Source organism: Bidens hawaiensis, unplaced genomic scaffold (genome assembly GCF_021521415.1).
Source record: "Bidens hawaiensis isolate Kalapana, Puna unplaced genomic scaffold, B.hawaiensis_p1.1 tig00034770_1, whole genome shotgun sequence".
In the NCBI taxonomy this organism is placed as follows: domain Eukaryota; kingdom Viridiplantae; phylum Streptophyta; class Magnoliopsida; order Asterales; family Asteraceae; genus Bidens; species Bidens hawaiensis.
In genome coordinates, this window is record NW_027496048.1 from 41,768 (window position 1) to 51,454 (window position 9,687).

General features: G+C 36.4%; 1 protein-coding gene across 1 annotated transcript; it reads right to left on the reverse strand.

The window, feature by feature from the left end:
* Positions 1 to 1,129: 1,129 nt before the first annotated feature.
* On the reverse strand, positions 1,130 to 4,135 carry LOC143586693 (zinc finger protein WIP2-like). The gene is made up of 2 exons (XM_077068178.1): positions 3,200 to 4,135; positions 1,130 to 1,707 (listed from the first exon to the last, which is right to left on the reverse strand). The coding sequence occupies exons 1-2, from the start codon at positions 3,773 to 3,775 to the stop codon at positions 1,252 to 1,254; spliced, it is 1,032 nt and encodes a 343-aa protein (XP_076924293.1). The 5' UTR covers positions 3,776 to 4,135; the 3' UTR covers positions 1,130 to 1,251.
* Positions 4,136 to 9,687: the final 5,552 nt, after the last annotated feature.

The window sequence follows — 9,687 nt, forward strand, 5'->3', positions numbered from 1 at the left end:
TATATTTTTTTTACATTGTGTCTTTTTATTTGTTTTATATTACTCAACATTGTGTTATGTTTATATATTGAAAGATGAATTTCTTTTAAAAATTATCGTTTGTATGACTTGAACCCGAAATCTTTCCATCCTAAACCCACACCAAATCAAAGATGGAAATCTTACTGTGAAACAAGGCTTAAAATATAAAAGAAAAAAACTATTAAATAGATTTTATAGTTGAACTCAATATATAGTCAACCATATCTATATAGAAAAGTAACTAAAAGGAGGATATTAGTATGTCAGTCAAACTCTTATTTTGATGCTTCTCACTGAAACGGCACAAATCATTTTCTGCGAATTTTAAAATATTAAATTAATTTTATCTGAATTTCAGTTCTAATTAATTACTTTTACTTTCTAAAGAAATATTGGCTCTTTATTTTTTCATAAATATCCGGTATTAATAAATTTCAAAAACAACTTATATCATTCAAAAATTGATCATGTACGGCTTTTATATCTTTTACATATCTATTTAATTTAAAAAACTCTCATTATTATGCTAAAAAAATGATATACTTACACTACACATATATTACGGTAAAATTTTCATAAAATTATTACCTATTAGATTTAATATAATAAAATTCTCAAAATCAACTCAAGCTTTTCATATTTCAATTTATTGCCTCTTATGCAAAAGAAAGTTTTATTTATGAACAAATTTATCATACTTATGAACAAATTATACATACCGAAGGATATTTGCCCAATGCTATCTTGATTGTTTATTTGTTTATAAGGTGCTTCCTCCAAATTTGTTCGAGTTACGTAGTTATCATTATGAGTAAATTCGATTGTCAGTTTTAGAAAAAAAAAACATCTACATAATTGAATATTTTTCAACTTTATTTTAGATATTTTAAAAAGGTTTTGAACATGCATGATTAACGTTTATTTTGCTTCAGTTGAATGCATTGGTATGCATGAAAGGTATATATATATATACATGCATTGAACTCTAACATAAACTAGTTTTGATAATATATCTTCAAGCTCAAAACGGAAACATAGAAGAAAGTAAATTAATTATAACTTGAAGTACATCGAATTTACATATCTAGATTTAAATTAAAGTCCCATGAAAATATAAAGAACAAGTGAAAAAAAAGAAAGTGATAACGCAAGAAAATCAAAGAGGGTCCGTCAAAAGTGATTCTGATATGATCACTTGAAACAGTAATTCAAGAGACAGCTTTTGACTGATTAATTATCACAATGAGATGATTCATTGTCTTGTTCAATCTCAGAAGCAGCTTCTTCATCTTCTAATTCAAAGCAACATTCATCAATCCCATAAGCTGCATGACCATTCCCAAATGCCTTAATGTGATCCTTCAAAGACCTCTTGTGTTTGAAATCCGATCCGCAGCTGCAATACCATAGTTTCCCGCAATTCTTTTCGTGCGTTCGCCAATCTCCTCGAACCGCAAACGCCTTACCACATTTTCGGCACATAAATGGCTTGATCCCATGCTTTCTCTTGTAATGTGTCTGAAGGGTTCTGAAATCTTTGAGAGGTTTAGCGCGTGGATGGTCGATGTTGTTTCGACACCCTGGTGCGCAGCAGTAGCATGGTAGCCTTAGCATGGCTGTTGGCTGTGTTCCTCTTAGGGATTCGGGGCCTCTTCTGTATTGAGATCCATGCCCCCACATATGCATCTGTTTACCATTATTACCAATAAGCGAATCGGGTTAATGCATGATATAAATTCACTACTCTAATAACATATGATACATTAAGAGTGAAACAATATGTATTCATGTGAAAATTAAGTATGCTACACTTTATTAACATGCAGTCCCAATATCGCATTGCTAGCTAGATAGTTTTATTGTTATTCGATTTATTTTCTAACCGTAAGAATCCGTTACCAGAAAAACTAACGCATGCGCTAGACAGACGAGGTTATAGTAGAAAACCAGTACGTGTAAAGCTAGATTTGAATAAACACAAACAATAAACACAAACATTTGCAATTTAGTATTAATTAAAGCCACAAAAATCTAGGGTCAAATGCATTAAAGACTAACTTCTTATTATTATTCAATTTCTTTTCTAATCATAAGAATCCGTTACCAGAAAACTTACCGAATAAACTGGGTTATGGTTAAATTAAAACAAGTAGGTGGAAAGCAAGATTCAAAGGAACAGAAACATTTGCAATTTTCTATTAAGTTATAACAATTAAAGCACCAAAACCTAGGGTCAAATGCATTAAAGACTAAATTCTTGTAATTGCATTCATCAAATTAAACAAATTTAGGTCCATTAATAAGTGTTAGTTTTATGGGTACCTACTCTCTAGATTCATCCTGGATATGTTAGGTATTTAATATAATGTACTGGTGTATTTTTAGTTATAAGCAATATGTATCTACTGCAACCACAATAAATGGAAGTAAAAAAAAAGACATTTATGTTTCAAGGATATTAAAAAGCAGTTCAAAAGGGACTTAAAGGCTGTATATACATATTATCTGCTCTCTTTAATAAGGAAGAAACTTTATATCAAAGAATTTCCAACCGCTAAAGTAGGTTATGTCGGATTTTATGGGTGGGAAATTACATTTGGATTAAATCTAAGTGGTCAGAGATATGCAGTAAGATGAAAAGAAGGCTGCTTCTTTATCTTTTTACATGTTCAGATATTATCACAAAGACCATACATGATAAATAGAAGAACAAGAAGAAGGTTTCAGTTTGGATTTTTTAAAGAAAGGAGAAAAAGAAGATTACAAACTCCAAGAAACAAAAAGCATAATCCTTGTCTTGTTCAATCACAGAAAAAGAAGATTACGGTTTACACCACTGTTTCTGACCAAAGTCTTGATTTGTTCAAAATCCCCATAAATCATGCAGAGATGAAAGGAAAAGGTTTATATTTAATTAACAGTTTAATTAGTGAAAGTGAAGAAAAAGAGATAACCAACCCTAACCCTAAAATCCCAATATTATACAAACAGACATATACATATATACTATATTTCAAGATGGAAACAAGGGTTGAAACTAGCTATAATAAAAGAAGTGCTGCAGGAGAGAATAATATTGCCTTTTATTTTTTTTTCTTTTTCTTTTTGTAACAAAAGAGAGATTCAAAGGAACTACTGGAAATAATTAAAAGTTCAATGATTAGGGTAATAATAATACCTGCATGTTATTGTATCTGTTGAAGGTCTTGAAGCAAAGAGGGCAAGAGAACTGAGTTGGTCCAATCAGAATCTGAGCTGGAGTTGGTATCCAATACTGACCTTTGTTGAGTGCACTTGTTATAAGATACCCATTGCTGTTGGCACCTTCATCCTCCTCCACTTGTTTATGATCATCATTCACATTCACATCTTCTGTAACAATATTAATATTGTTGTTTGAGTATGCGGAGAGCCTTGGGATGAGATCAGCTTCAGTTAAGCTAGAGTTTGGGAGGCCTAGATGAAGAGCTACAGTCACACTCTCATGATCATCAATAGATATCTTGTTCTTGTGATCATCTACTTCCATGGTGGTTGTACAAGATGCATAATCATTATTATCTTGGTTTGATGGTAATTTTCTTGTTGGACTTAAACTTAAAAGAGGTAGAGCTTCCCTAAGAGGTGGTGATGGTGGTGAGGGTTGAATTTGATAGTCATAGTAGTGAGTGAAATTGGAAGATAGGTAGTGATAAGTAGGGTTAGGGTTAAGGTTGAACCAAGATCCATTGAAGTAAGGGTGATTGCTGCTCATGTTTTGTAAAAAATGGGAAGCAAAGATCAGATGAACAGGTATGCTACTAGGGTTATAATAATATGCAGAGAGAGATGATCAAAAAGGTGAAAAGTTGAACAAGACTGAACAAAAACACCAAAGCTAAAAGCCTAAAGGAGAGATGATAATCAACAAGGTAAATCAAGGTTCATAGAGTATTTAAAGCTCCTCCTCATATTAAAAAATTAGATAGACAAGATATCACTAGCTCTCTTAGATGTGACACATCAATACAGATACAGTTTGATGAGAGAGAGAGAGAGAGAGAGAGAGAGAGAGAGAGAGAGAGAGAGAGTTAAGATTAATGGGGAGCAGTGAGAGAGATAATGTTGGGACTTGAAAGAACAAAGGTCTGTCTTTGATTGCACTTTCCTGTGTGGAAAGGGGAATCCTTAAACCATTCATGTTCATCATTCAGTCCCTATACTTGAAAGAAGTCTTTACTCTCATCATAATTAGTTTGGTCCTCATCTATATCAATGTAAGGTGAACTACCAAAATTCCCACCAACCTTTGTGTGAAAATTGTTGTAAATTAAATATGATACAATGAAAACTTAAAAAAACCACCTTCTTTTAGATAAAAAAACTACCTAAATTATGATGTACATGCTTATGATTAATGTCCGGCAGTTTCCACTATATCATCATTAACTTTTTAGTAAAAAAATATTTGTGATGGATAAGTTTCTTAATGTCACTTTAATTATTATCACTTCAAGACACATATAAACTTTATTATAAAAACACTCATACCTTTATAATGTCCCATAATGCCTCAAATGAGGGTGTAAGAACTTTTATTTACCGATATAATGCTTTATTACACACGACCTTAAGAAAAATATTATAAATTAAACCATCACATTAAAGGTTTAATAGTTTTCTCAAGCTATGTATCTTCTTAACAAGTAAACCACTACTGTGGTTCGTAGCCACATGCTCTAATCTTCTTAGCTACAGCCTACTGCGTCTTCACTGGATTTTTAACCTATTTTTTCATTACATTTACAAATTACAATGTTTATTTTGTCACTTGATATAGTATTTATATTATGTTATGATAAGAACAAACTTAAAATTTTAATAGTAGTATTTGAAAATTGTGACGTGGTGTTATTTTCTTGTTAACATGTCACATTAAATGATATTGGACAATTAGGGTCTCCCAAGAGGAACACCTTCTAAAAAGGGTTTTTACACAATGTATATTCTCTCCCTATTATACAAGTCATTTAATTTTATATAGTGTATAACACTTGACAATTCATTTTATACGAGGATATAGCCCTTGGCCAATCAATGTAAACCCGTATACTCGTTTAGCACTCGGGAAATCCTTGTATATGGGTATTTAGCTCTATACGATTCCTTGTATAGTGTGTACGTAATATAATCCTAAAAATCAATCAAACGAATAGAAGGTTGATTAGTAAAATACGAGAATCCTTTAGCCTACCCCGATAACCTTTACATGTAAGGATTAAAATAGAAAAGACAATATTAGTACAATATTAGTACAAGAAACCCTTGAATCCACTCTAATTATTGATTCATAAATTGTTGTGATTATATGTGGGTACAGGCAGAAAATGAGGGACTAGTGAGTAAAAGGATGGAGCCAAAAGGACAAGTTCATGAAAATAGGATTAGTTGTTGTCTCCCATCACACTACTATACTCCAAAATGCATCAAATAAGTATATGTATATATGTTTGTGTGATCTTTTCACCGTTCCTTGGGAAGCAAATAGTTTAAACCCCAGCACTCAGGCAGTGAGCTTTGGTTGTAGTGATACGGTCGCCTTGCCTCCATACACACACTCTTTCACACACACTTGATATAAATATATTATAATTCATCATCTTCTTCAATTCTTTCATGCACATTAAACCTAGCTAGCTACTGGTTTACCATCTTTACCCTAACTGAAGAGGTAGGTCCCAGCAGAGCCCAGTTGGACCCGCAAGACTCACCTTGAAGAGAGACGTCTGCGCAGAAACCAACTGGATCCGCAGGACCCACCATGCTCAGAGACGTGACGTCCTTACGCGCAGTACGCAAGCTGTTCCCGCAGGAAATGCCTCCCAATGGTGAAGTACTCCGCCTGTTCCCGCAGCTGCGGATACAAGCCATCAGGGAAGGCCACCCGCGCAGCAAGGCTACACGCACAAGGCACTTAGCTCTCAATAATTCAGTTGTCACCTGAAGGAATGAGCAAAGCCGGGAGCAATCCCGCACAAAGGCGGGAGGGGGAATACTCCCGCCCAAATAAGCCAGTCCGTACGATACGGGAAGATCTTCTGTACTGTACCTGACGAGGTATGGGCAAAAGATCTGACCAAAGATACGACAGCTCATTGACAGCAGTATGGCGAGCAGCATGCTCTTGTACTGTATGTCACTATTAGCCGCTGCCTACTCACCAACTCCTGTCATACCACGTGCATAGCCGGCAGTTGGTGGAAAAGGAATAGTACACAGCAGGCCTGGTCACTGTCAGCCTCTGCCTACCCACCAACTACCAGCATGGCACGTGCGTAGGCCACAGTTGGTAGAACAGGAATACTATTCAGCCGGCTATACCTTCTTGGAAACCTACCTTCGGCTATAAATACCCCAAATGGTATGATCATCTTATCATCATATACTATCTCGTATTACATATTATACCTGATATCTGCTCTAGCAATCTCTTAATATACATTTATATTCAAGAGCAATCTAGTCTGATTCTCACGCCGGAGGGTGGTCACAAGGAGGAACCCCCCCCCCCCTTCTCAGTGACGAGCTCACGGTGTCTGTTTTGCAGGTTATCAGAAGAACCATCTTTGCCGGGTCTAACCCCTCGTGGGAAACATCTATCTAACCCCCAGATTATCCGTAATCTGCCCGGGGCCGATTAGTGTTTCTTCGTTGGCGCCATCCGTGCATAAAAGCTAGAACTTCATTTCTTTTCAGTTTTTTCAAACTTCTGGAAAGATGGTTAAAGAAACTCCGGTAACCACAACCCCAGCTACTGGGGGGAATGTGACATCTGCCCTGATCCGACCCGACCCAGGTACCCGTTTCTCTGACCCGATCTCTTTCTTTTATGATTTAATATTTATTTATACTTATATTTTACTTTTAATAATAAAAATATATATTTCCTTCCCGCCTTTTTCTCTCTCTTTCTTTCCGCCGTCCCCTCCCTCTTCCTTCTCTCATTCCGCCTTCTTTTCCCTCTTGTCGCCGTCCCGCCCTTAAGCCTTGTTTCCCTCAACTCTTTGCTTGTCCTTTGGTTCTTCCCGCCTAAGGATGTCTGCAGCTCCACGCGCCAGACTCCTTACATGGAAGCCTGCGTGAAGACATCTTGTTCCTGCGATGCGTGAAGAGAACTCTTCTCGCAGCGCGCTAAGAATGCATGTTCTTCCCGCAATGCGCTAAGAATGTATGTTCTTCCCGCGATGCGCTTAGAATTCTAGTTCACGCAGCACGCTAAGGATGCGATTCTTCCCGCAGTGCGCTAAGGGTTGTTGTGCCAGCCTTCGCGCTCGCGCACTCAGCCTTCCCGCGCTTAACCCTTGTATCTTCTGTTTAAATCTAGCCGTTTGCTTTTGTGTTGTCTTATCTTTTGAGCCGTTGACCTAACCCATCTAATGTCTGAATAGTTACTTTCGGCGCAGCATGCGCACCAACCCCATTGGTTGACAGATAAAGTGACTGACATAATCTTTTGAGATCTGCTTTTGCCATGCTTGACCAGTACCTTTATCTGATCCGCCCATGCTTTTTACTGTTCCCTGTCAGCTTTATCTTGCCCCCTGCAGCTGCCATATCTTTTGATATCTTTACTTTTCAGAACTTTTTACCGTTGATATCTTTTCTTTTACTTTTTGAGATCTTTTCCCCTTTTTCTAGGGTTTATGTCTCCTAGGGTTTTCCTATATATAATAATAATATTTTCCTAACACATCACACACAAACACTTAATCTCTCTTATTATCTCTTCCTCCCTTTTTGCTCTCTGCCGTTGCCCTCCTGCTGTCTCCTCTCTTGCCTCCGTCTTCCTCCTTGTTCTTCCCTGCTTTTCCGGTAATATATATATATTATATATAATAATTTACTTATTAATTATGCTAACTTATTATCTAGACCTAAAACCGATCGTTGAAACATAATCTTTAAATATAGGTTAACTTTGCTTGTTTTAGAGTTGGTTCTTGCATATCTTTCACCGCATCGTTTATCAAGTGAGTTATCTCGTATCTAATCCCTTTTTATTTTAAATGCTTTGGGATGTTCATGTGTTCATACAAAACTTGAGTCTTAAACTGTTTATGAACTTTAGTCGCGCAGTATCCCATGTGTTGAGGACGTAGACTTGGCTGTTTATTTGTATGTGTGGATCATTAACCGTATGGACGGTCTATTCCGCAGTTTTCATGGTACCATTAGATGAACACGGGAGAACATTCGTTTATGATTTTCTCTTTTGTTTACACATGCACAGTTAGTCTTGTTTGTGAGCTCAATTGTGAGCACTGGCAGTCTTGTCTCTTAGAGTTGGTCCCGATCAGATTACACCCTAGTTGAAAACCAGACATACACATGTTGCGCGCAGATTTATTGTTATCTATGTATTGTATTAAACTTGATTTCTCACCAACACGCAAGTGTTTGACGTTTATTTTAACACATGTTCAGGTTTGCAGTAGCTGTTTTGGAGCTTGTGGACACGTAGGACGTTTTTACTTTTGGACCTAGAATTAAAATGTATCAGGACAAGTTAATGATGTTTGAATGTTATAATTTATAATATATTGATTTATGTTTGATTTATGTTCTTTATTTTCCCCGCTGCGCGTGCGCGATAAAATGTGTATTAATAAATATTGACACCAATAGTGTCACGAGTAATGAAACAATATGTGGCGCCCCGATGTATAATCCGCCTTTGGTCGGGGTGTTACAGATTGGTATCAGAGCTCGTTGACTTTAGGATAGGTGGTTAGACGTAACGGCCTAGAATACCTAAGAGTCCCTTCTCGCGCATGAGAGAAATCTCATGTTTGCGCGCTTATTGTTAATTACTCGTTATTTATGAATATGCTCGCACTTGCGCAGTATATGATTTTATGTTCTATTTCGCGATATTTCGATTTTGGTTGAATTTCGATTTTTATTGATTTTACTTACATATTCGTTTGTGGGATTTGAAAATCCGAAAAGTCATGGTGATACATGAATAGTTGATTTTCAATTTCCATTTACGATTATGTTCTGAGGTTGGAGACTTGAAAAGTCATGGTGATACATGAATTGTCAACCTCCAATACTCATTTTCTTGTATATTTTATATTGAAGATTGGAAAGTCATGGTGATACATGAATCGTCAATCTCCAATACTCGTTTACTCGTATATTTTAAATTGGGAATTCGGAAAGTCATGGTGATGCATGAATTGTCGATTTCTGATTCGAATTTGTTACCTTTATTAAGTCTGCATTTTGGGTCATTTATTTTACTTTAACTTTTGATAGCATCTAACTCCGTGAAACCAAGCTTTATAAAGTTATACTTTGCGATAAAACCAAGATATTAACTAAAATTAAAACTTTTATAGAATGCCTCCGCTATCTCGCCGATTTCAGAGAAGAGAAGCCTCGCGCATGCGTAGACAGCAACGTTCCCAGGAAATGGCCGCCGCAATAGCCCAAGCTTTGAGCCAAAACAATACCAACACCTCGAGTTATAACATTAAGACATTTAATGCGGGTAACCCTCCAAAGTTCACAGGTCTCGAAGGAGCCACCGTGATGCTCCAGTGGCTCGAGAAGATAGAAAACACTTTCCTTCACACCCAATGCCCCTCAGACAGACGAACCCTATATGCTTCCAGTGTCCTG